Below are 27,861 nucleotides of genomic sequence, written 5' to 3' on the forward strand. Positions count from 1 at the left end.
GTTAATTATGAATTTCTATTCATGAATATAAATTATTTTATAATTATTAAAATGCAGATGTATAACATGAGAGAGATTTCATGTAAACAAAAATCATTGATTTCATTAATAATTTCTAGGTAATTCTTGTTTATTTAGGAATTCTTTTTTTTTTAAAGATTTATTTATTTGAAAGAGTTACATAGAGAGAGGAGAGAGAGAGAGAGGTCTTCCATCTGATGGTTCACTCCCCAGTTAGCCGCAATGGCCAGAGCTGTGCCGATCCAAAGCCAGGAGCCAGGAGCTTCTTCTGGGTGTCCCACATGAGTGCAGGAGCCCAAAGACTTGGGCCATCTTCTACTCAGGCCATAGCAGAGAGCTGGATTGGAAGTGAAGTAGCCGGGTCTTGAACCAGTGCCCATATGGGATGCCGGCGCTTCAGGCCAGGGCATTAACCCGCTGCGCCACAGTCCGGCCCCTTAAGATTTCTTTCAACTGTTCCATTTATTCTTAGACACATGTTAAACACAGCATCAGCAATGGGCAAGGCACTGTCATGTTAGGGGTCTCTGGGCACAGAGGAATTATTCACATAAAAATAGTTCAGATGGTGTGTTGCCCTGCGCCTCCCAGTGTGCGGCCTTTTGGCCTCCACTCACTCCTGGGTTGGGTGCTGCTGTCCCCTCTGACACAGTATTGATGGACAGCTCCCCTCTGCCCACCTCAAACACTGAAGTCTGTCACCTTTGATTATGTGAACGCTGTGACATCTAAGGAATGTTAAGGATTGTTCTTTTCAGTGGGAACCTAGAAGGTCCGGAGTGGGCGCTCCCAGGGAAAACTGAGACACATTCTTCAGCTTACCTGAGCCACCCTCCCAGGGCCTGGGAGGTGTGAAGGGGCCCTTTCTGAGGCCTGCCTGGAACACAGGGTGCTTGCCTGTGTCTCCTCAGCAACTCCCAGCAGCAGCCAGGGTGGGCGCCCCCTCCAGCGGCCCCTTGCCAAGCATTTCCGGATTGCATCTCAGAGGACACAGCGCTTGTCCCTGCCAGGCCCTGGGCAAGCCCCTGGACCTCTTCTCCGGGGCAGTCAGCTAGCCCAGGAGTGTGCGGTGTAACCCAGGCGGTGCCTGCGGTGGCCACCAGAGATGTGGCAAGGATGCTGTTGTCTGAGTGAAGGGAGGCCGTTTGGACACAGACACAGGGGCTCCAGCTGGGAGAAGCAGGGGCAGAGGTTCAGAAACTGGTGGGCAGCCTGGACCTCCCTGGAGCTACCTTCTACAAGCATGTTTCCTGTGGAATACTTTCCACACTTAATAGGTGTGGCTTCAGTTTCGGTTTTCCTAAATGGCCCTCAGTTGAAAGGTCAGGTGCGCTTTATTTTCATCTCCTGAACGAAAGGAGCCAGACCAGAAGCAGAGAGCAAGAGGTGAGTCTGCACCCTGGCCAGGTAAGTGCGCAGCAGTGCTTGGCGTCTGGACCCCTCCCCTCCCCTCCCCTCCCCTCCCCTCCCCTCCCCTCCCCTCCCCTCCCCTCTCCTTCCCTTCTGGACAAAGATAGCCAGGAATTCCAGCTTAGGCTTGGCTCTGGTGGTGGGCAGGGGCACGGAGAGGATGGCTCTGAGACCTCGGGCGCTGTCGCCCTGCGGCTGTGCATCTTTGCCTGGCTGGAAGCAGAGTGCTTCACCTGTGTTCCCAGCATGCGCTGCTCCTCCTGGGGCTTCCGCCATAGGCTGCAGTGAAGGTCCTGAGGGGAACTTGAGGGACGGATCGCACTCCCTTATATATAACAGACAAGCCCTTTCTGGGACTGCGACTCACATTCAGGCTCCCTTGAGGAGGCTCTGCTTTGGGTTATCAGTCAGTCACAATTTAAAAAAAGAGAGAGAGAGAATCTAATACTTGTTTTTGTGTATCTCGGAATATTTTGCATTGAAGAAACTAAAACCATCGTAAATTAATCTGTTTCTTCCCAAAACTATTAAAATCTTTACTCTGAGTTTAAAACAATCCTATAGTTCATTTTCTTTTGTGCACAGCAATGAATAGCTCAGATTTCACTCCCCAAATTCTGCTCCCATCTACCTACAAAAAAAGAATTGTAATTAAAGGTTCTTAGAAAATAAATTGGTGATTTTTTAACAGATATCCTGATAATTTTCATCTTAAAAATCAAATTGGAATATATTAATAATTTTAACTTGCTTTCTGTAGAAGGAAAATATTATCCCTGAAAATTTAAAAATACCTGCACTGAGATTGTTTTTCTCAGCATCACATGAATGAATCGGGCAATCATTTTCGCTTTCCTGTAACACTGATTAGAAAGTCTATGCTTACAAAGGTGAAGTCCATTTCCAGGCAATGAACCCTAGAGTTTGAACCCTGGGGTTGCACCTTGGCAGTCCAAGAGCAGCGTCTGTGCTGTGACATCCCGGGACAGCTCTGGGTTCCTGAAGCCTGACAAGATGAGGGGTTCTGTCAGAATCTCTCCCTTCACTAGGATGAGGGATTCTGTCAGAGCTGGGCAGATCCCAGACACCCTGGCTCCTGTATCTCTTCCCCATCTCTGACAGCCAGGTATCTGTTTATTTCAGTTACAGAAATTCCTGGTCCCTGGTATTTGTCGGGTTACTCCAGACCTCTGCCAGGGCCTGTTTTGAGAAGAGCTGCAGAATTCATCTTTCTGCCTTCTTACAGGATCCTCCTCCATCCCTCCTGCTCAGTTCACACCAGTCACTGCACCGGACCTCATCGAGGTCTGGAATCCAAATCACTGGGAGATTTTCTCAGGGATTTCTTCCCTGATTACTCAAAATATAAATTCAATCCCAACCACCCCTATTCCTGATCTTTGCATATTTTCTTCTGAGAGCTTACCATTATTTAACCTGCTTTCTTTTCCTTATTGCTATGTGTATTGTCTCCTCAAACTAGGCAAGAGCTGCTTAATACAGGAATTGCTATCAGTTATAGTAAGTACTCGTGAAATATTTGAAAATTAATGAGAGACACAATTTTTTTGGATGTCTAGAATCTTTTCTGACCACTCCCTTTTTCCTTCATATCATAATCTTCCTCTACTTACCCCCAAAATAGTAGTGGTTTTTAAGGTGCTGACATTAGTACTTTGTCTTGTTCTATTTTAACAGAACCTAGGCAGAGTTTTTTAGAGTTCTTGTAGAAACAATAAGACAATGTACATGAGGCATCTGTCCTTGGTCTTGACATGATGAAATATTTTTCCTTTAGAGACATACAGGACATAGCAAATTGACATGCATTCCACAGGCAGAAAGTTCATATGCATTTGCTTTGAATAACCACTAGCTATGACTTCAGGATCCTGTTTTCCAATAAATGAGTTTTCTTGGTTACAGGTTACCATGGCAACTAATATCACCATGAAGACCCCCATCTGTCTAGTGGAAAATTGGGAAGAGCAGCTGAAAGTAAATCCTAAAGCACTGGAGATTCTTAACCAGATATCTCAGCCTGTGGTGGTGGTGGCCATTGTGGGATTGTATCGTACAGGCAAATCCTACCTCATGAATCGCCTGGCAGGACAGAAACATGGTGAGTGTGGGCCTGGGGCAAGGGTCATTTACTTGACACCGGTGACAACACAGGCTGATCACACCTTGTCCCTGTCACCTTAAAGAAGAGCATAACTCCTCCAAAGCAGAAAGCTTCTATTTCTCACCTCCAAATTTTTACCTCAACTATATGTGTCCAGAAAATCTCCTTCTCTAGTCCATTAATGAAGATTTCCCCAACCCTTCTAAAAGATCCAGTCAACCTCATTTTCTTTACATTTTTACCATTTTTTTTTTATATTATTTGAAGATCAGAGAGACACAAACAGACAGAGATCTTTCACCTGCTGGTTCATTTCCAAATGCCCTCACAACTGGGGCTGGACCAGGCCAAAAGCACTTAGAACTCTATACAGGATTCACTGGCATCTGAGTACTTGAGTTGCCATTTGTTACATCCCATTGTATGTGCTATTAAGAAACTGGATGAGAAGCAGAGGTAGAACTTGAACCAGGCCCTATGATATGGGATAAAGTTGTCCCAAATAACATCTTAACCACCGCTCCAACTACATGCTGGTCATCTTGATCCCATCCATTATAACCTGCCCATGAGGTGAGCTACAGTAATTACTTCTTTCTTCCTCTCCCATCAGTTTTTCACCAACTGTATGTTTAGTTCAAGTAGCATATAAAATTTTAAAACTTTTTAAAAAGTAAATTTCAAAAGCATGCATAGTAGAATTACTCTATATTCAATACCAAAATTGAGCTACATTGCCTTCTATTTTGCTTCGTGCCATAATAAATTATTTCCCCTACTCTTTCTATATTAAACTTTCTCCAATATGTAAACTATAACACATACAGAAGAATATATAATGTACACATGTACATAAAGTTAATAAATATAAAGTGAATGCCTATGTAATCAGGATCAAGAATTAAAAACTTTACAAAAACTAAAAGGTCCAAATAATACCCCCCTACACTCTCATTTGAGCTCATCAGTATTTTGGTTTTCATGTACACTCTTCCCATTCTTGCTTTTTAACAATAGTTCTACAGCATATATATACACTCTAAGACTTTTGCCTTTCTTTTAACACTTTTTTTTACAGGGAATTATAGTGATTTTATTCTTGGGTGTCTCTCATCTTTCCTTCAGCAAAACTTTCAAGAATCCTCTAGATATTATATATATTGTTAAATTATTGAGTTGTACTATTTTACATTATGTGATTGAGAATACTACACCTTATTTATACATTTGTTGTTAATGAACATTAGTAATATTTGTAGTTAGTATTGTTTATGAATGACAGTCATGAATGTTCTTGTATTTATATCCTGGTGAATATGTATAAATCTTCCCTTTACAAGATACCCAGGAATGTAACTGGGGCATCAGAGATAATTGTCTCCAGCCTTTCCTGATAATACTAAATAGTTTTGTGTGCAATTTACATGTTTGTTAATAGCAATGGAAAACACTACACATTGCATAAATTTAGTAACATGAGACAAATGTTAAATTGGGCTTATCTCTAGACTGTGTAGTTATATATTATTTATCTCATGATGATTAAGTGTGAGCTTCTTTTAACATATTTATTTGCCATTTGTATTTCCTGGTTTATGAAGCCTTCTTTTTTCTTTTTCCCTACCAGTTGTCCCTTTGCTTTTACTGACATCTGGGACAATGTGCTTGTTCGCATATTTGTTGGTTCTACTCTAAATTTATGCAATAGTTTCACCCCTAATGACTGACTTCCTGCCTGGCTCAGTGTCATTAGGGATTGACCATTAGTCGACTAAACTACTAAACTGTGAAGATCTTGCATCTTTTTCCATCTCTCTCTCTCTCTCTCTCTCTCTCTCTCTCTTTCTCTCACTTTTTCCCTCAATCACTCTCTCCCAACCTTCTTCTAGGCCTCCCTCCTTGTCTGCTTTTGCTTTCTCTCTCCCTCTCCCCTTTTTACTTCCAATCTTCCATTGACCCTAAGACACAAAGTTTAATTTTCCTTAGAGACATTTTCATCATCAGTCTGCAAAATGCACTTTCACTTGCTTGGATCACATATTTTTTTAGGATACTCTTTGAATAATGATAGAACTTAGAACTGTAAGAGACAGATATCAGACTTAAAGGTTCAACAACATTGTTCTTGTTGTTCACTCAAGACAGCCTTAAAGAGCAATATTGTAAATTCTCTGTACTCTACTAAGAGAATCCGTGCTTCCAAAATGCTTTAAACATCTGAACTCTGACTCAACCACTCTGCCATATCCTAGGAAAAATGGAAAAAATGAGAATCACTCCCAGTCCAGGTTCATGAGCAGAACCAGATGACTATTTGTCTCTCTTAGAGTGTGACTCACTGTGCATGTGTATGTGTGCTTGTGTGTTTATATGAAGGCACTTCAAAAATGTTGTAGAACATAGAACTAAAAGATATTTTACTTTTGGTGGTAAATGTTTTTCAAATTCATGTGACTGAGAGTCCTCAAAATGTTCATGGAAATTGTGTGTTGCAAATAAACATGTGAAGGGATTTAAACATGTTTGGTGATAAACTAACTTACCATTTAGCTTCATTTTCCCACAAACTTTATGAAGTAATCCTCTCCATTCACACTTGTCCTTTCTGCAAGGGGGAGTTGGACTTTTTCTCTATTAATCAGTCAGCAATCAGCTATTACCATAATGCAGAAAAGACTAAAACATCTCAGGCTTTCTGTCCTCTCTGAGAGAGCACCCAGAGCACAAGAAAAACCTTCCACTGGTTCCTGGCCATGAACCTCAAACCATCCCCTTGTGGGCTTCAGCCTTTGGAAAGCAGGGCCAACAGGACTCACAGCTCTGTGCTGCTTTCCATTCACTTATATCTCCCTCCTGAGGGTAACCACACAGGACTCATAATTAGCTTGAAGAAGAGAAAAGAGAAAAAATGAAGGGGAAGATGTGGGAGTGAGAAAAATACAAACTGGAATGTATCAGACTAAGTTGTGGTAGGGCACGGACGATCAATTCAAAAATAATTGAGGAGAGTTCATTGGAGGGATTTACAATGCAATGTACGGGGTACAGAGAAACAGTGTAATGTCAGAGAGCACCGCAGGAGGGCAATAACAATGTCCAGGGGGCATTATCTTCCCCATAGTCTGAAGAGACAAGCAAAGAGTAGATGCCAGATCATGGTCAAGACCAGAACCGTAGGCTGGAGCCACATGAAAGGAGCTGTGACCTGAGATAGAGGACTGAGGCACTGGGACGCTGAAGCCCAGCAAGGTGGAAGCAGAAGGAACACATGCCTGCATTCCTGTCTCCTGTGAGGCTTCCCACTGATGGAGCCCTAGGAGAGGCTGGGAGGTGAGAGAGCTCTTTAGTCTCAGATAAAATGACGTGGGGTAGTAGACTTATACCAGCTCTACCATGAGTTGTTTGAGTCTTTGAAAGAGCATTTCTTGAGAAAGTCATGCACACATGGCCTGTGCCGCGGCTCACTAGGCTAATCCTCCACTTGCAGCACCAGACCCCAGGTTCTAGTACCAGTTGGGGCGCCAGATTCTGTCTGGGTTGCCCCTCTTCCAGTCCAGCTCTCTGCTGTGGCCCGGGAGTGCAGTGGAGGATGGCCCAAGTGCTTGGGCCCTGCACCCGCATGGGAGACCTGGCTCTTGGCTCCTGGCTTCGGATAAGCGCAGTGCACTGGCCGTAGCTGCCATTTGGGGGGTGAACCAACGGAAAGAAGACCTTTCTCTTTGTCTCTCTCTCTCACTGTCTAACTCTGCCTGTCAAAAAAAAAAAAAAAGTCATGCACACACACACACATACACATATATATACACACATAGTTTTATGTATATTTATGGGTGTGTGTGTGAGTGTTTATGTACATATAAAATTTGTTTTCAGAAAGTACCCATTTCTTGACCAGCGCTTGCATTCCTACAGGTTTAATGAATATAACCCCTGGCCACCCCGTCAGCCTGCTCTCGGGGTTTTTTAATTGTCCTCTTCCCTTCAGGCTTCCCTCTGGGCTCCACCATAGAATCTGAAACCAAGGGCATCTGGATGTGGTGCGTGCCCCACCCCTCCAAGCCAAACCACACCCTGGTCCTCCTGGACACTGAGGGCCTGGGCGATGTGGAAAAGGTAAGCCAGACAATGTTCTATGCCCTCAACTGTGCTCATATATTTTTATTTGCCACATCACTTCACTTTTTCTGACACATTTCTCCAAACCACAAATCCATTAACGAGCAATAAGGTTAAATTCAGTTTCTCAACCTTCCTTAGAAGCCTCAAATACTTTGATATGTAATAAAGAGGGATTCTTCTTCTTCTTCTTTTTTTTTTTTTTTTTTTGAGGGATTCTTCTTATTTTTAATGCTGGAGTAATTATTTAATTTAATGATTATAAATGAACTAGTCAGTTCCACACTCCGCACTAAGTACTAAAGGTAAAACTGTAAATAAGGTAATGGGTAGAGCCTAGTTGTAGAGACTACAATGCAATCTGTTCAGCGTAGCACCAGCACAAAAAGTGGGAAACTGATCTAATCGTTTGAGTTAGGTAGAGTTTCCTGAGAAAGCTCTATTCTATGGATCAACAGAATCTACTAAAAATGGGAGGTTGAGTAGGAAGTAGTGACAATGAAAATATGGTTTCTGTGAAGAAATCTGTTTAAATCACCTTTAGAAAAACTTCTGTTTATTATTAAATTTTTAATCCAATTCTCTGAGCTTTGAAGATGAATTCTTCTTTGACTTATTTGAAAACATGAACTAAACCCCACCCCAAAATGATTAATGGGTGATTTTATGCATTTTATCTTTACAATATCAGGTGCAATCAACATTTTCTCTTTATATATATGAATCTCAGTCTAAAGGTAAAGAGGCAGCAATAGATCTTTGGCTTCTCTTATGATGGGAGAAAAGCACCAACTTAGATTTTAAAAATTTTAAAATTTTAAAAATTCAGTTTTAAATCTATTGATCGTTATCTAAGTATAACCAATATGGACTGCTAATTTTTAATAAATGATGCTTTACATGAATCTTCTATTCATGTAACTAAATTTTTTAAAGGATCAAAGCAAAACAAAATATAAAGTGTACAAGAGATACTACTGGCTGATTTTGTGACTCATACTGTGATAGGGTAATGCCTTTTACATCTTGACAGGAATCTCATTTCCAGCCTCCCCTCCCACTCCAGCCTGTGTACTCAGCACTTCCATCAAGTGGGATAATTTTTAATGCCTTTATGTGACTGTGAGCTAAAAGTTCCAACTTAGCCTCTGTTAGTTCTTTGCCTGCTGGATCCCTTCATCTTCACAAACCCTTTTTCTATCTATGAACTCTTCAAATCTCAGCTATTTTCTATTTACTGCCATCATATCCCAGTCACACAGAATCCCTTCTCATTCTGAATTCAGGGTAATTATTCACATTCATAGGCCTCCATATCTTCACCTTTGTTGTGTTTGTTTGGCCTTGGTCAAATTTGGATTCCACTCATGGGAAGGATTATCATTTTGGTTACACTCATATAGTGACATGTTTGTTGCTCTATAACATCATCCTCTGGAGCTTAGATTGTCATATGGAACTTTATAAGCTCAAAACGTATGCAAATTCTGTCCTGATGAAGAGTTGTTGAACTTAATTGCATAGGATTTGTGTCCATGTTATAGTAATCATCAAGAAAAACATTTTCAAAGAAGAAGGAGGTGACTTTCTCTGAAGGGAAGAGAGAACTTCCACTTTGACTATGACCTTGTCTAAATAAGATCGGAGTTGGTGAACTCAAAAGGCTTCCATAGCCTTGGTATCTCATGACAAGAGCCTAGGGTGATTACTGATGCCATAAACAAGAGTGTCAATTTGTTAAGTCAACAAAAAGGAGTCACTGTGCACTTACTCCCCATGTAGGATCTTTGTCCTTAATGTGTTGTACAATGTGAATTTATGCTATAACTGGTACTCAAACAGTATTTTACACTTTGTGTTTCTGTGTGGGTGCAAACTGTTGAAATCTTTACTTAATATATACTAAATTGATCTTCTGATATAAAGATAATTGAAAGTGAATCTTGATGTGAATGGAATGGGAGAGGGAGCAGGAGAGGGGAGGGTTGCGGGTGGGAGAGAAGTTATTGGGTGGAAAAAGCCATTGTAATCCAAAGCTGTACTTTGGAAATTTATATTTATTAAATAAAAGTTTAAAAAGAAAAACATTTTCAGTGGGATACTTTTATTCTTACTAGTAGACACCTATGTTTAAGCACTTTTTTAAATACTTTGACAGTAACAATGTCCTTCATTTATTTGAATATACAAACTGAGTGTGGTCACAGTATATCAAAACCACATTTCTTTTTAGTAATTATATTTGTAATTTGTAATTAATTCAGTTATAATATAGCCAAAGTGTGAGCAAACAACCAAATGAATGATAGATGAGTAAATGAAGAGCAGATGTGTAAGTCTCTTGTTTCAATGGATTTCCCAGGGAGACCCTAAGAATGACTCCTGGATCTTTGCCCTGGCCGTGCTTCTGAGCAGCACCTTTGTCTACAACAGCCTGGGCACCATCAACCACCAGGCCCTGGAGCAGCTGCAGTATCCTTCCAGAAATGGAACTTCCATATTTCACTGAGTTTAGGAGAATGTTGGCGCTGTTTCTTTTTTATGTAACTTATTTTCCTGGTTCTTTAAGAGTGGACATAGGGATAATGGAAGTGTTTTTCCGAGTTGTTTCTAAGTGAGATGTAGAGTTTGTGGTGTAGAGTTTTTTCCTTAACTGAGATTTCAGCTTTGTTACTGAACTCACAGAGTTAATCAGGGCAAGATCTTCTCCCCCATCTGATGAGGTAGAGGACTCTGCAGAGTTTGTGAGTTTCTTTCCAGACTTTGTGTGGGCTGTGCGGGATTTCGCCCTGGAACTGAACTTGAAAGGACAGCTCATCACAGAAGATGAGTACCTTGAGAATGCCTTGAAGCTGATTCCAGGTATCAGAGTGTGCTCTGGGGATGGCTGATTTAGTTACAAGGTGGGGTCAAGCAGGACTGTCCTATAGCATTTGGAATAAATGTTTATTTGAGATCAAATTGAAGACCAAACTAAAGACAACCGGTGATTGAAAGATGGCCATGATTTTGTCAATTATTACTGAAAAATTTCAGAGGATGAGATTTAAAGTCAATGAATAAATGTAAAGTTTAATGTTACATTAACCATTTTAGTCCAATCAGTAAAACTTTAAAAAATGAGAACTGCAATAAATGTTATTACTTCTTGGACTCACATTTGTCATACTTAATTTCAAGCATTTCTCTTACTCTATTCTGAGAAAAATAGATCAACTAGGAAGTTATTAAACAAAGAATCACAAGGTAATCAAATGACCTCTTTGTTGAAAATAAGTTTCACTAGCTATGTTTTACTACCTTTGACTGATGGATCCTTCATGGAAGCATAATTATATCTTCAGCAGTACAGGGGAGAGGGGATACTGCTATGTGCCTACGCTAATACAGTCATTTTGTCTTATTTATAACACCAACATCTTCATCCTTAGGTAATGTGTGATCAGTTTAGTGTTATCAATTTATTACAGTTTCTATTTAGAAGTGTAGAGAAGTAACAACACTTAGAGGGACAATACCCTTTATTTAATTCTTTTATTATGTTTTTTTTTTTAACAAAATGTATGCCTCAGAAGCTCTTCAGTTACTGTCCATTCCAATATAAACTTACTTTGAGAGCTAGTGATGTCTCCAAATTTTATTTAGATTAGCTTTTTTTTTTAAAGCTTACTGCTAAAGTACTCTATAAATGTGATAAAGGGTGCGCATATATTTGGTCATGTTTTTGAAGCATTTTTTGCGACTGACTTGAATGTTTTCTATTCTTATGCTGTTTTAAAAATGTCACATCCTTATTTCTAGCACTACTTTAATGTTCTTATTTCATTTCTGACATGAAACTGTAATATTAGAAATATGTTTCCAAAAGGTTTTATTAATTGATTCTTCAAAATCGTGTGAGTATAGTCACTCTACCCACCACAAGTGAAAAGGATCCATGATAAATGTCTTCTCTTGAAATGAATACCTTTCATTCCACTTTAGAGTAATTGCATCTCCGTGCAGAAAAGGATACCCCATGCTTTGTGTATATTAGCATGACTACTTTGCACATTTGGATAAAGGACAATTTACAGACTCAGGAGCTGCCATATCACAGAGATTCCTGGAAGTCCTCAGCCCTTTGTTTGCTGTCTCTTCAATGAATGCTCTCTTTTATAATTCCACAGGAACGAATGCCAGAATTCAAAATTCCAACAAGCCCAGAAAATGTATCAGGTATTTCTTTCCAGAACGGAAGTGCTTTGTCTTTGATAGGCCCACAAATGATAAAAATCTCTTAGCCCGTATGGACAAAGTGCCAGAAGATCAACTGGAATTGAACTTCAAGGAGCAGTCAGAAAAATTCTGCTCTTACATCTTCACACATGGGAAGACCAAGACCCTGAGACAGGGAATCATTGTCACTGGAAATCGTGAGTTTCCTCTGTGTCAAACACGACTTTCTCTAGATCAGTGTGTGATGAAGCTGTGATTCTTCTGTGGGCTTGTCAATCATTTCATTTGTTTCTGTATAGGAATACAGAGAAGGAGATGCTCCTACCACACCTACAAATGATGTTTCTTAGTTAAATTTTCCCTAAGTTGGGATTTACTGAGGTATTATTTATCTCTTGAAAGGAACACACATATGACGCAAGCAAGTAAAAAAATACTATTATAGACAAACCTGCATATGAGAAATCCTATAGGATAAGAGTTTTTCAGTGCGAAGCACAAAAGGTTGCAGGAATTTAAACCAGTCAGAAGATAAACAATAGGTGGTAATCCAATGAAAGCTCATCAAGAGTTTAAAAAAAAAATTAAACTTGTTCGGCACCATGGCTTACTTGGTTAATCCTCCACCTGCGGCACCGGCATCCCATATGGGCACCATATTCCCAGTTGCTCTTCTTCCTGTCCAGCTTTCTGCTGTGGCCTGGGAGTGCAGTGGAGGATGGCCCAGGTCCTTGGGTCCTGCACCCGCATGGGAGACCAGGAGGAAGCACCTGGCTCCTGGCTACGGATAAGCGCAGCTCTGGCCATAGCAGCCATTTGGGGAGTGAACCAATGGAAGGAAGACCTTTCTCTCTGTGTCTCTCTCTCACTGTCTAAAACTCTACCTGTAAAATAAATTAAAAAAAATTAAACCTAAACCCACTACAGGGATGGCTTCATGGACATATGACTGGTCAGTCACAGGGTCCCCATGCTAATATCAGCTCGTACTTAGTACAACATGCTGGGTGGCTGGTACTAAACTCCAGAGGATATTTTTAATAAGTGGGCTAGCATTTTATTTGGAATGAGAACACACAAATTATGTGATTTTCCTAATGTAATAAATTTTTACTTTATTTAAATGGAGAAGTATTTTTCTAGAAACCTCTAAGTGATATTACTTATAATCAATTATTTAATTTTGAATATTTGTGAATTTGTGAGCCATAGTAGAAAGGGTGAATAGAATCAAGAACCATGTTATAACTCAGAGAAGGATTCAGAGAGTAAGATGGGAAAGGAAGAATAGAAGAAAAAACCAGAGGGGGAAGAGAGAAGAAAAGGAGGAAGAAGGGAAGGAGGAGGAGCAGGAAATGAACACTTCAAGATAAGTAGAATGGTTTTGATGTTTGGGATGCTGATTCATAAACCCTGTGAAAACAATGAATGTGAACTATCTGTTTATTCCCTAAAATTATGCGTTAATCAGGGCTGGGCAGTCTGGTGGAGATGTACATAGACACCATCAACAGCGGAGCCGTCCCTTGCTTGGAGAACGCAGTGACGACTCTGGCCCAGCGTGAGAATGCTGCAGCCATGCAGAAGGCAGCCGAGCACTACAGCAGGCAGATGGCCCAGCGACTGGTGCTCCCCACAGACACGCTCCAGGAGCTGCTGGACGTGCACGCAGCCTGTGAGAGGGAAGCTATTAAAATCTTCATGGAGCACTCCTTCAAGGATGACAACGGGGAATTCCAGAAGAACCTTTTGGTAAACATCTGAACATCTATCCTTGCCAGCGACAGCCTTTCTAGATGACACCTAAAGTCTGTCTTTTCACCCTGTGATCATCCCCCTACCATAGTAGAAGGCATCCTGATTCTAGAGAATGAAAGAGCTCTGTGGACTACAGGTCAGCCTTTTTCTAAAGGACAGACACTTTATTTATTTATTTATTTTTTGGTGCTGCAAAATAAATCATGAGTTTAGTGGTTTTAAACAGATAACTATCACACAGTTATGTTTGCCAGACATGCATGTCAGGGTGTCTAGGTCCTCTGCTATTGTAGACAGACTGAAAGAAGATGTCAAATGGGTTTGGTCCTCAAATAAAGAATAAGGGAACCCCTCCATCTTTAAACTAGTTATGTTGCATCAAATATTTCTCTTGTTTCTAATTTCTCTGGTTTCCTTTTCTGACATCAACTAGAAAAGACTATTTTTAAGAGTTCATTAAAAAAAAGAGTTCATGTAATTGGATAAAGTCAGATACATTTTGATCCATTGTTAAGTTAACTTGTGCTATCTATCATGATCTAAACATGAGAGTAACAGCCATCATATTCTCAGACCCAGGGAATATGAGGGATATGGACACGAAAAGTAGAGAAGTCTTATGGAAAATCTTAATTCTATTGACAACACGTACCTTCATTAAAAATTCATCTTTATATTTATCTAGACCTGATCTTAAAAAGCCAAAAAAAAAAAAAAAGCCCTCAATTTGTCATGAGGAAACCCAGTTGGATTATAACTTTCAAGTATAAACAAAAATTATTTTTCTACCTATTCATACATATTTAAGCCATCATCAAAGAATCCATAAGGGGTTCAAAAGTTGGTTCAAAATGTACCTAAACAATTAGTGAAATATTAATCGCATTTATTCTTATAACTTCATATTTCTGTCCATAGCAATCCATATGCTCTGAGGAAATTTTAATTGCAGTCAAAATTCACCTTTCTGTTGTTAGTCTTGGTGACCAGGCCACTGTTAATCTTATTATTTATTAAAGGACCACAGAGTTCAGGGCTTCTGACCCTCATTTACAGATATTGAGCCTGGGCCTCTCCCCCATGAGAAATACGTGGCTTTGCAAAGGTTAAACAGACAATGACCAGAAGTAACAGTGAAGTAAGTCTCCTGACTGCAGGTCCATTCTTTGTTCTGGTCCACTCTGAGGCCGTCCAAATCCTCCTGCCACGTGTATCACAGGTGGACCTTCCCTGCTACTCATTCCTTTCTAATGTGTGAACCTACGTTTCCCTGGCAGGAAACCACAGAGCAGAAAAAGGAAGACTTCCTGCTGCAGAATGAAGAGGCCTCTGTCAAATACTGCCAGGCTGAGCTTACACGGCTCTCAGCGTCCCTGATGGAAAGTATTTCAAGAGGAGTTTTCTCTGCGCCTGGAGGCCACCGTCTCTACTTAGAAGCAAGAAAAAGGATTGAAGAGGAGTTTGAGCTGGTGCCCAGGAAGGGAGTGAAGGTGAGGAACAGGGGGGAGAGTTGGTCAACAGAGTAGAGTTGTGGGATCTTTGGTGCTTGTTTTGAAAATGAGGACCACAGCATCGCGGTGGAGGGAAACATTTGCTATGTTCTGGATATTAGTCCCCCAGGGTTGAATGTTCAAGATTTGTCCTCGCCCTCATTGTGGACACATGAGAGATGGTGAGAACTTGGGAAATGGAGCCTAGTGGGAGTTTTTTAGTTCATCAGGGGCTGACTTCAGTGGAGATTAAGGTTGTAGTTCTCATGGGACTCTGAGTTAGTTATAATGAGATTAATTTGTTAAAAAAAAAAAATGGGACTGGCCCCTGAATCACTCTCTGGCTCACTTTCTGGCAATTTATTCTACACATTTCATTGTGATACTACAGTGTGTAAGAACCAGAGCAATGTTAGTCAGAGGCATATTCAGGCTGGTGCTGACCCCTTGAACCTTCAGACTGTGAGCTAAATAAACCTCTATAAAACAGCTCACTTCAAGGATTGTTAAAATCATGGAAAACAGCATACTGGAGCAGTATTTTGACATTTTAAGTGTTTTAAAATCCATATATAGTTATGTATGCCTAGGTAAACTAGAAATATTTCTTCTCAGAGAGCATCTGGACTCAGAAATCTTTGTGTGATAATCATTTCTTTCCCTCCCTCCCTCCCTCCCTTCCTTCCTTCCTTTCTTTAATAAATCAAAGGATGGACTTTAGGTTTAGTGAGGAAAAATATTCTCAAAATGATTATGATCTTATCTTGGGTGGACAAATTCATATTAATTAAATATGGCACAGATATGTTTATTATAGTGGTGTGTACTGATAGTAGTAATGATGATGATGATGACTATCATGACATTCACTCTCTATACCAAGTATAGTTTTATATTATTTTATTAGATTATGAATTTAATTCTCAGAATCCTATAAATCAGATAGTAACATCATCCTCATTATACAGGTAGGAAACATGATGCATAGAAAAGCTAATAATTTGCATTTAATTACTCACTTAACAAATAGCAGGTTTGACAAGGTTGTTTTATCTACTTGACCACTAGACATTCATTCTTTTTTCTTTTTTTCAAATTTTTTCTGTTTCTATAATGATTGTACCCATTTGCATTCTCCCAATGGTTGTGTAAGGGTTCTTTTTCTCCACATTCTCACCAACATTTGTTAAATTTTGAAAGACAAATCATAGCCATTATTTTTTTTAAAAATACAGATTTATTTTTATGTATTTGAAGAGTAACAGGGAGCATTTTCTCAAGCGTCTGTTGGTCATTTGAACTTCTGCTCTCAGAAAATGCCTATTCAAGTCCTTTGCCTATATCTTAACAGATTTTTGTTGTTGTTGTTGAATATCTTAAGCTCTTTATAGATTCCAGATGTTAACTTTTTATCTGTTGTGTAGTTTGCAAATATTTCTCCTATTCTGTCACTTGCCTCTTCACTTTGCTGAGTGCTTCTTTGGCAGTACAGAAGCTTCTCAATTTGATGTAATCCCATTTGTCAGTTTGGACATGGATTACTTTTGCTTCTGGGATATTTTCTAAAAAGTCTTTGCCTATTCCAAGGTCTTGCAGTGTTTCACCAATATGCTCTAGTAATTTGTTGGTATCGGGTTGTAGATTTAAGTCTTTAAGTATTTGATCCATTTCCAGTGGATTTTATGTAAGCTACGTGTCCAATTTCATATGTTGGCACACAGAAATCCAGTTTTCTCAGAATCATTAGTTGGAGAGACTGTCCTTGCTCCAAGGATTGATTTTATCCCCTTTGTCAAAGATAAGCTGGTTGTAGATGTGTGGATTGATTTCTGGAGTTTCTATTTTGTTCCATTGGTCTACATATCTGTTTTTGTGCCAGTACCATAATGTTTTGATTATAACTGCCCTGTAGTATGTCTTGAAATTTATTGTTGTGATGCCTCTTGCTTTGTTTTTGTTGTATAAGATTGCTTTAGCTATTCAGGATATCTTATGATTCCATATGAATTTTAGCATCATTTTTTTGGAGATCTTTGTAGATTGTCCTTGGTATTTTGATTAAATTCTCATTGACCCTATAAATGGCTTTTGGTAGTATCAACATTTTTTGATGTTCTTTCTTTCAATCCATAAACACAGATGGTTTTTCTGTTTTTTGGAGCTTTCTTTTATTTCTTCCTTTAACATTTTGTAATTTTCATTATAGAGATTTTTTTATATCTTTGGTTAAATTTATTCAAAGGTATTTGATAACTTTTTAGCTATTGTGAATGGGACTAATCTTAAAAGTTCTTTAACTGCCATAGTATTGTCTGTGTATACAAAGGCTGTTGATTTTTGTGTGTTGATTTTATATCTTGCCACTTTACCAAACCCTTTTATTGATCTGACAGTCTCAGTGGAGTCTTTTGGATCCCCTATATATATAAAATCTAGTCATTTCCAAATATGGAAGATTTTATTTGCCCCTTGCAAATTTGTATTTTTTTTCCTTGCTTAATGGCTCTGGCTTAAACTTCCAGGACTATATTAATAGCAATGGTGAGAGTGGCCATCCTTGTCTGGTTCTGGATATTATGGGAAATGCTTCCAACTTTTCCCCATTCAGTAGGATGCTGGCTGTGGTTTTGTTAAAAATTGCCTTGACTGTGTTGAAGAATGTTCCTTCTATACCCAATTTACTTAAGGTTTTCATCATAAAGGATGTTGTATTTTATCAAATGTTTTCTGTGCATCTGTTGATCTAACCATCTGGTTTCTGTTCTTCAGTCTGCTAATGTGATGTATCACATTTATTGATTTGCGAATGTTGAACCATACCAGAGTTAAACTACACTTGGTTTGGGTGAATGATCTTTCTGATGTGTTGTTGGATTTGATTAGTTAATATTTTGTTGAGGATTTTTGCATCCATGTTCATCAAGGATATTAGTCTATAGTTCTCTTTCTCTGTTGTATGTTTTTCAGGTTTAGAAATTAAGGTAATACAGGCTTCATAGAATGAGTTTGGGAGGAGCCCCTCCCTTTCAATTGTTTTTAATATCTTGAGAAGAATTGGAATTAATTCTTCTTTATATGTCTGGTAGAATTTAGCTGTGAAGACATCTGGTCTTGGTCTTTTCTTTGTTGGGAAGGTCTCTATTAATGATTCAGTCTTTGGCTTGGTTGTGGGTATGTTTAGGCTTTCTATGCATTAATGACTCAATTTTAGAAGATTGCATGTGTCTAGGAATCTATCCATTTTTTCTAGGTTTCACAATTTGTTGGCATACAGCTCTTTGTAGTAATTCCTGATGAATCTTTTTATTTCTTTGGTATCTGTTGTTACATTTCCTTTTTCATCTCTTTTCATCTCTTATTTTATTGAATTGGGTCTTCTCTGTATTTTTTTTGTTAGTTGGGCCAATGGTGTGTCAATTTCAATTATTTTTCAAAAAGCAAGCTCTTCATTAGAATGATCTTTTGTATTGAATTTTGGTATCATATTGTTTATTTCTTCTCTAGATGATTATTTCTTTTATCCTACTAATTTGGGGTTTTGTTGTTTTTCTAGGACCTTGAGCAGCATTCACAGCTCATTTATTTGGTATCATTTCAATTTCTTGATGTATGCAACAATTGCTATAAACTTCCCTCTTAAATTTTCTTTTGCTGTATCTTATAAGTTTTGATATAACGTATTGTTGTCTTCATTTGTTTCCAGAAATTTTTTGATTTCTCTTTTGATTTCTTCCATGACCCACTGTTCATTCAGGAACATGTTGTTTAGTCTCCATGTGTTCTCAAATGGTCTAGAGATTCTTGAGCTGTTGATTTCCAGCTTCATTCCATTGTGGTCAGAGAAGATGCAAAGTATGATTTCAATTTTTTTTAATTTGCTGAGACTTGCATTATGGCCTAGCATATGTTCTATTCTATAGAAAGATCTATGCACTGATGAGAAGGATGTATATTTTTCTTTTTCTTTTTTTTAACTTTTATTTAATGAATATAAATTTCCAAAGTACAGCTTTTGGATTACAATGGCTTTACCCCCCCATAACTTCCCTCCCACCTGCAACTCTCCCCTCTCCCGCTTCCTCTCCCATTCCATTCAATCAAGTTTCATTTTCAATTATCATTATATACAGAAGATCAATTTAGTATATATTAAGTAAAGATTTCAACAGTTTGCACCCACACAGAAACACAAAGTGTAAAATACTATTTGAGTACTAGTTATAGCATAAATTCACAATGTACAGCACATGAAGGGCAGAGATCCTACATGAGGAGTAAGTGCACAGTGACTCCTGTTGTCGACTTAACAAATTGACACTCTTGTTTATGGCATTAGTAATCACCCTAGGCTCTTGTCATGAGTTGCCAAAGCCATGGAGGCCTTTTGAGTTCGCTGACTTTGATCTTCTATAGACAGCCGTGGTCTGGGCTCTGCAGTGTTAACTTTTCCCAGTGATGAGATGACATTTGTGAAGAGTGGACGGCTGCTGTGACAGAGAACCATTTGAAAGCATTGGAAGAAGAATTGGTTTGACCTGTGGTCAGATGGCCACCTGATCTATTACGATGACGAGACTGGGCTGAGTGTTGAGGATAACGTCCACATGCCAGCGGATGGCATCAAAATCTGTATGGAACAGCAATGTCGGGACATCCAGCCTCCAGACGGGAATGCAAGACTGCCTGCTGCAGATCATTTGCCGAGATGGAAAAACAATGTCATCGTGCAGAAAGCTCAGATGATTGGTTGGCCTGGAAATTTACACTGCAGGATTCTAGGACAAACACAGCTTACGTGGGCTCCTCAATCCTGTCTGAAGAGAGAGCTGTGGCTTCCTCCCGACCTCCCTACACATCCTATGCTGTGGCAATCCCTGAGTAGGCTTATGGCTCCAGTACCTATAGGGGCACTTACCCAGTAGGAACTCAAGTTGTCTATGCTGCGAATGGGCAGGCATACGCTGTGTGTACCCGTATGCTAGACATTACAGAGGGCAGCCCACCAACCAAGTCCTCATTCGTGAGTGGGATCGAGACAACGACAGTGATCTGGTGCTGGGCATGCCCTAGGGTCCCTGTTCTAGGTCTTCTAGAGCCCTCGAGCCTTCAGACCTTGGTGTGCATAGCTTCTGTTAACCCTGTGTACAATAATACAATTTGCAGGGATTTTTCTGTTTCTGACAGATTTTTAAAATAATGGCATTAATAGTCCTTTTGAAAGTAGCAACCTGATAATTCTAACTAATCCACATAAATATCAGAGAGAAGGAGGGTTTGCAGCACATGTAGGAGGGCCAGCCTGTGCATTGGTGGGGTGCTGTGGCTGTCCACGGAGTGCTGGGATGCCCAATGGCCAGGAGAGACTCCTGTCATAGATAGGAGGAGGGGTCTGGCCAAGTGAGAGGCCTGCTCCAATTTCCGCCCTGCCCTGCCCTGCCGGGCCAGGCCTTGTGTTTTTGCTCCTGAGCTACGGGTGGTAAAGGAAGTGTGAGACATTGTATTTTGAGCTCCCCAGTGTGTGAAGCCTTGGCAAGCCCACCATCATCCTCCCTCTCTGTCAAATACTCATTTTCCAGTACCATGGAACATGTGCTTCAGCCACTCTTGTCATGAGTTGCCAGGGCTATGCAGGCCTTTTGAGTTCGCTGACGCTGATCTTATATAGACAAGGTCATAGTCAAAGTGGAAATTCTCTCCTCCCTTCAGAGAAAGGTACCTCCTTCTTTGATGACCTGTTCTTTCCACTGGGATCTCACTTGCGGAGATCTTTCATATGGGTTTTTTTTTTTTCCAGAGTGTCTTGGCTTTCCATGCCTGAAATACTCTCATGGGCTTTTTTGCCAGATCCGAATGACTTAAGGGCTGATTCTGAGGCCAGAGTGCTGTTTAGGATATCCGCCATTGTATGAGTCTGCTGTGTATCCTGCTTCCCATGTTGGATCGTTCTCTCCTTTTTAATTCTATCAGTTAGTATTAGCAGACACAAGTCTTGCTTATGTGATCCCTTTGGCTCTTAGTCCTATGATTATGATGAATTGTGAACAGAAATTGATCACTCGGACTAGTGAGATGGCATTGGTACATGCCACCTTGATATACATTTTTCAACTGTGGGGTGAAAATATCTGTAGATTTCAGTTAGGTCCATTTGGTCCATTTACATTCAAGATGACTATTAATAGGTAATGACTTGGCCTTGCAATTTTTCCATAAATATTCCTATTGTTTACTTTGGATTTCCTTTGTACTTTTATTGTCAGATTTCCTGCCTTCAAATTCTTCCATAATAATGACCATGTTTCTGTGTTTTTCTGTGTAGCACATCCTTAAACATCTTTTGACAGGCTTAATGAGTGGTTACACATTCTTTCGATTTCTGTTTGTTATGGAAGATCTTTATTTCATCTTAATTCATAAATGAAAGCTTTGCAGAGTACAGTATTCTGTGTTGACAGTTTTTTCTCTTAAAACTTGGGACTACATCTTGCCATTCTCCTCTAGCCTGTACGGTTTCTGGTGAGAAGTCAGCTGTGGGTCTAATTGGAGATCCTCTAAAAGGAATCTGGTGTTTCTCTCATGCACATTTTAGAACTTTTCCTCTGTTTTACTGTGGAAAGTTTGACAACAATAGGTTGTCGTGAAGATCTTTCTGGTCATATCTATTAGAAGTTCTTTGTGCTTCATATACTTGGATGTTTCTTTCTATCTCCAAATTCGGAAATTTTCTGTAAGTATTTCACTAAATAGGCTTTCTAGGCAATTCTCTCCTTCCATGACTTCAGAAACTCATAAGGCCTCTTTGTTGGGTTGTTTGATAGTCTAACATAAATGTCCAACACTAGTTTTTGAGTTTTCTAATTTTTTTTGGTCTGAAAGATTGCCAAAGATTTGTCTTGTAGCTCAGATATTCTTTTTTCTGTCTCACCAAGTCTGTTGTTATGGCTATCCACCGCATTTCTTTTTTATTTGATCTGTTGAATTCTTTATTTCTAATCTTTCATTGTTATTTCTCTTTAAAATCACAATTTCATAGCGAAATTTTTCATTCATGTCATGCAGGGTCTTAGTCCACCCAAACGAGGATGGACTGGGTCCGAAGAAAGGTAAGTGCACCGCTCATCCATTCCCCAGCCCCCCAATTCCAGGGACAGTCAGACGCAGCGGGGAGTCAAGTTGAGTAAGCAAGAACTCATTTATTGCACGCGTAGCAAAACCTTTTAAAGCACAAACCTGCAGAGTCACTGGGGCAGGGCATAAGGACCAACCAATTACTTAAAAGGTCATTTTATGGGGCGATTTTTTACAGGACCAGCCATATGTCTGTACATTTATCATCAGTTGTCACCTCCCCTGGTGCTGCGCAGCCAATCAGCTTTGGTGGTAAACAACTTTGGGTACCGCCCACCTTATTTGGGCACCATCTTTGAATTGCCTCATGTGCCTAATTTCCCTGCAGGTGCCATCTTTGAATTGCCCCGTGTGCCTAATTTCCCCAAAATGGCATGTATGGTTTTCTTTAGTTTATTGATTTGCTTCTGATTGCTTTTTCTTTTATTTAATGAATGTAAATTTCATAGGTACAACTTTTGGAATATAATGCTTCATCCCCCCAAACCCACCCTTCCACTCCCACTCCCATCCCACCTCCTACTCCCTCTCCCATCCCATTCTTCATTAAGATTTATTTTTACTTCTCTATATATACAGAAGACCACTCTATACTAAGTAAAGATTTCAATGGTTGGCACCCCCCCACACACACACAACATATAAAGTATTGTTTGAGAACAAGCTTTGCAGTTAATTTTCATAGTACAATTCATTAAGTACAGAGATTCTACATTGGGAGTAAGTGCACAGTGACTTCTACTGTTAATTTAACAACTGACACTCTTATATATGACATCAGTGATCACCCAAGGGTCTTGACATGAGCTGCTAAGGCTGTGAAAGCCATTTGTGACACAAACGCTGTCATTATTTAGCCAAGGCCATAAGCAAATTGGAAGTTATCTCTTTCCTTCAGAGAAAAGTACATCCTTCTTTGATGGCCCCTTCTTTTCACTGGGGTCTCACTCACAGAGATCCTTCATGTAGGATATTTTTTTCCATGGTGTTTTGGCTTTCCATGCCTGAAATGCTCTTGTGGGCTTTTCAGCCAGATCCAAAAGCCTTAAGGACTGATTCTGAGGTCAGAGTTCTGCTTAAAGTGATTGTCATTCTGAGTCTGCTGTGTGGACGGCTTCCCATATTGGATATTCCCTCCTTTTTAATTCTATCTACTATTATTACCATGCACTTCATGCTATTTATATGATCTGTTTAACACTTAATCCTATTTATATGTTCACTTTAACAGTTAATATGATCACTTTAACAATTAGGATGGCATTTTTAGCACCAATTTTGATATTTAGATTCCCATGATAAGTTTTTAAACTGTACTCTTAGAATTAAGTCACTAGGATTTTATGCAGAAAAATAGAGCTTTACAGTTAAAAACTTCCTGCTCCCTCTCTTGTTCCCCCTCTTATTTTTATTGAGATCTATTTTCAATTGACTTTATATACATATGATTAACTCTATGTTAAGCGAAGAGTTCAACAGACAGTATGTAGAAGAGAAAAACTAAAAAACTGTTACTTGACAGTAAATACAAGGACTGGTCAAGTCATTGCTTCTCAAAGTGTCAATTTCACTTCAACAGCTTTCATTTTAGGTGCCCTGTTGGTTCTCACAGATCAGGGAGAACATATAGTATTTGTCCCTTTAGGACTGGCTTATTTCAGTAAGTATGAAATTTTCCAGCTTGATCCATTTTGTTGGAAATGGCTGGATTTCATTTTTTTTTACCACTGTGTAGTATTCCATGGTGTGCATATCCCATAATTATTTATCCAGTCTTCTGTTGATGGGCATTTAGGTTGATTCCATGTCTTAGCTATTGTGAATTGAACTGCAATAAACATGGAGGTGCAGATAGCTTTTTCTCTAGGGTAAATTTATAAGAGTGGGATGGCTGGGTCGTATGGTAGGTCTATATTCAGATTTTTGATGTATCTCCATATTGTCTTAAATAGTGACTTTACCAGTTTGCCTTCTCACCAACAGTGGATTATGGTACCTTTTTCCCTACATCCTCTCCAGCATTTGTTGTTTGTTGATTTCTGTATGAAAGTCATTCTAGGGGCTGGCACTGTGGCGCAGTGGGTTAAAGCCCCAGCCAGCAATGCTGGCATCCCATATTGGCACTGGTTCATGTCCTGGCTTCTCCTGCTCTGATCCAGCTCTCTCCTATGGCCTGGAAAAGCAGTAGAAGATGGCCCAAGTCTTTGGGTCTCTATACCCGTGTGTGGAACCCAGAGGTGGCTCCTGGCTCCTGGCTCCTGGCTTCGGATTAGCTCAGCTCTGGCCGTTGCAGCCATTTGGGGAGTGAACCAATGGAATGGAAGACCTCTCTCTCTCTCTGTGACTCTACCTCTCTCTCTGTAACTCTGTTTTTCCAATAATAAAAATAAATCTTAAAAAAAAGAAAGTCATTCTAACTGGAGTGAGGTGAAACCTCATTGTGATTTTGATTTGCATTTCCCTGAAAACTAGCGATCCTGAACATTTTTTCATGTATCTTTTGGCCATTTTGGATTTCTTCATTTGAAAAATGTCTGTTTAAGTCCTTTTCCCATCTCTAAACTGGGCTGTTTGTTTTGTTGTTGTGAAGGTTCTTGATCTCTTTGTAGATTGCGGTTATTAGTCCTTTATCAGCTGCATAGTTTACAAATAATTTCTCCCATTCTGTTGGTTGCCTCTTCACTTTCCTGACTTTTCATTTGCAGTACAGAAGCTTCTCAATATGAAGCAATCCCTGTCATTAATTTTTTCTTTTCCTGTTTCTGGGGTCTTTTCTAAGAATTTGTGCCCTGTGCCAGTGTCTTGTAGGGTTTCCTCCAAGTTCTCAATTAATCTGATGGTATCAGGTCATAGATTTAGATCTTTAATCCATGTTGAGTGTATTTTTATGTAAGGGATAAGGTAGGGGTCTTGCTTTATACTTCTGCATATGGAAATCCAGTTTCCCCAGCACCATTTGTTGAAGAGACTGTCCTTCTCGAGGGATGGTTTTTAGCTCCTTGATCAAATATAAGTTGGTTGCAGACGCTTGGATTGATTTCTGGTGTTTATTCTGTTCCATTGGTCTATCTATTTTTGTACCAGTACCAGGCTGTTTTGTTTATAACTGCCTTACAGTATGACTTGAAATCTGGTATTGTGATGCCTCCAGCTTTGCTTTTGTTGTATAAGATTGCTTTAGCTATTTGAGGTTTCCTGTGCCTCCATTTGAAACTCAGCATCATTTTTTCTAGATCTGAGAAAGAATGTCTTTGGTATTTTGATTGGTATGACACTGAATCTGAAAATTGTCTTCAAAAGAATGGATATTCTGATGACATTGACTCTTCCGATCCATGAACATGGAGGACTTTTCCATTTTTTTGTATCTTCTTCTATTTCTTTCTTTAATTTAATGGTTTATCATTCTCATCGAAGAGATCTTTGCCATTTTTGGCTAAATTTATTCCAAGACATTTGAATTTTTTTGTAGCTATTCTGGATGGGATTGATCTCAGAAGTTTTTCTCACCTGTGGCATTGTCTGTATATACAAAGGCTGTTCATTTCTGTGTATTGATTTTGTTTCCTGCTACTTTACCAAACTCTTCTTTTGAGTTCCAGTACCCTCTTAGTGGAGTTCTTTGGATCCCCTAAAAAAGAATCATGTCATCTGCAAATAGGGATAGTTTGAATTCTCCTTCCAATTTGTAACCCTTTGATTCCTTTTTCTTGACTAATGGCTCTGGCTAAAACTTCCAGGACTATATTGAATAGCAATGGTGAGAGTGGCCATCCCTGATCTCAGTGGGAATGCTTCCAACTTTTCCCCATTCAATAGGATGCTGGCTGTGGGTTTGTCATAAATAACCTTGATTGTGTTGAGGAATGTTCCTTCTATACCCAATTTGCTTAGAGTTTTCATCATGAAATGGTGTTGTATTTTATCAAATGCTTTTCCATGCATCTATTGAGATAATCATACGATTTTTCTTCTGTAGTTTGTTAATGTGATGTATCACATTGATTGATTTGAGAATGTTGAATCATCCCTACATACCAGGGATAAATCCCAATTAGTCTGGGTGGAAGATCTTTCTGATGTGTTGTTAGATTTGATTCACTAGAATTTTGTTGAGGATTTTTGTATCTGTTCATCAGGGAAATTGGTCTGTAATTCTCTTTTTCTGTTGGCATCTCTTCCAGGTTTAGGAATTAATGTGATGCTGGCTTAAAAAATGGAGAGAATTTGGGAGGATTCCCTTGCTTTTAATTGTTTTGAATAGCTTGAGAAGAATTGGAGTTAGTTCTTTAAATGTCTGGGAGAATTCAGCTGTGAAGCCATCCGGTCCTGGGCTTTACTTTGTTGGGAGGGCCTTTATTACTGATTCAATTTCTGTCTTGGTTATGGGTCTGTTTAGGTTTTCTATGTCTTAATGGTTCAATTTAGGTAGGTTGTATGTGTCCAAGAATCCATCTCTTTCTTCTAGGCTTCCCAGTTTGTTGGCACACAACTCTTTGTAGTAATTCCTGATGAGTCTCTTTATTATTTCTGTGGTGTCTGTTGTTACATTTCCTTTTTTATCTCTAATTTTATTGATTTGGGTCTTCTCTCTCCTTTTCTGTTAGTTGGGCCAAAGGTGTACCAATTTTGTTTATTTTTTCAAAAAACCAGCTCTTCGTTTTGCTTGTCTTTTTATTATTTAATTCAGTTTTATTGATTTCTTCTCTAATATTAATTATTTATTTTATCCTATTAGTTTGGGTTTGGTTTGCTGTTGTTTTTCTAGATCCTTGAGATGCAGTGATAGCTCATTTATTTGCTGCCTTTACAATTTCTTGATGTGGGAACCTATTGCTATAAACTTTCCTCTTAACACTGCTTTTGCTGTATGCCATATGTTTTGATATGTTGTGTTGTCATCTTCATTTGTTTCCAGAAAACTTTTTCTCTTTTGATGTCTTCTATGACCCACTGTTCATTCAGAAACATGCTGTCCATTCTCCATATGTTTGCATATGATGTAGAGATTCTTGAGTTGTTGAAATCCAGCTTCATTGCATTGTAGTCTGAGAAGATGCATGGTATGACTTCAATTTTTTTGAATTTGCTAAGACTTGCTTTAAGGCCTAGCATATGATCAATCCTAGAGAAAGTCCCACGTACTGAAGAGAAAAAATGTGTACTCTGTGGCTGTAGAGTGGAAGGCTCTGTAAATATCTGATAGGCCTATGTGGTCTATTGTGTCAATTAACTCTGTTGTTTCCTTGTTGATTTTCTGCCTGGTTAATCTGTCCATTGCTGAATGTGGGGTATTGAAGTCCCCCATTAGTGTTGTATTTGAGTTTATATCTCCCTTTGAATCCCTTACCAATTCTTTTAAATAGACATGTACCATGCAATTAGGTGCATATACATTTATAATAGTCTCACCTTCTTCTTGAATTGATCTTTTAATCATTATACAGTGTCATTCTTTGACTCTTTTAATAGTTTTTGTGTTAAAGTCTACTTTGTCTGATATTAGGATGGCCACACCAGCTCTTTTTTGGTTTCTGTTACATGAATTATCTTTTTCCATCCTTCCACTTTCATTCTGCGTACATTTTTGTTGGT

At 39.2% G+C, this 27,861-nt stretch overlaps 1 protein-coding gene and 1 pseudogene across 3 annotated transcripts in view; both read left to right on the forward strand.

Annotated features, from left to right (window-relative positions):
- LOC108177586 (guanylate-binding protein 7) overlaps positions 1 to 27,861 on the forward strand; it is a 38,000-nt gene that overhangs the window by 2,987 nt on the left and 7,152 nt on the right. The window contains exons 1-8 of one of the 3 annotated variants that reach the window (XM_070078121.2): positions 1,156 to 1,407; positions 3,358 to 3,553; positions 7,542 to 7,669; positions 10,035 to 10,144; positions 10,338 to 10,534; positions 11,842 to 12,087; positions 13,362 to 13,642; positions 14,926 to 15,138. In XM_070078121.2, the coding sequence (XP_069934222.2) occupies positions 3,364 to 3,553; positions 7,542 to 7,669; positions 10,035 to 10,144; positions 10,338 to 10,534; positions 11,842 to 12,087; positions 13,362 to 13,642; positions 14,926 to 15,138 (1,365 nt within the window). In that variant the 5' untranslated portion in view covers positions 1,156 to 1,407; positions 3,358 to 3,363. Of the gene's footprint in view, positions 1 to 1,155; positions 1,429 to 3,357; positions 3,554 to 7,541; positions 7,670 to 10,034; positions 10,145 to 10,337; positions 10,535 to 11,841; positions 12,088 to 13,361; positions 13,643 to 14,925; positions 15,139 to 27,861 lie in introns of those variants that run through there. The other 2 variants (XM_070078124.2, XM_089300428.1) reach the window with 2 other exon arrangements.
- On the forward strand, positions 19,464 to 20,339 carry LOC100347997 (pleckstrin homology domain-containing family B member 2 pseudogene; annotated as a pseudogene).

Source organism: Oryctolagus cuniculus, chromosome 7 (genome assembly GCF_051225735.1).
Source record: "Oryctolagus cuniculus isolate XC-2025 breed Fujian yellow rabbit chromosome 7, ASM5122573v1, whole genome shotgun sequence".
Lineage (NCBI taxonomy): Eukaryota > Metazoa > Chordata > Mammalia > Lagomorpha > Leporidae > Oryctolagus > Oryctolagus cuniculus.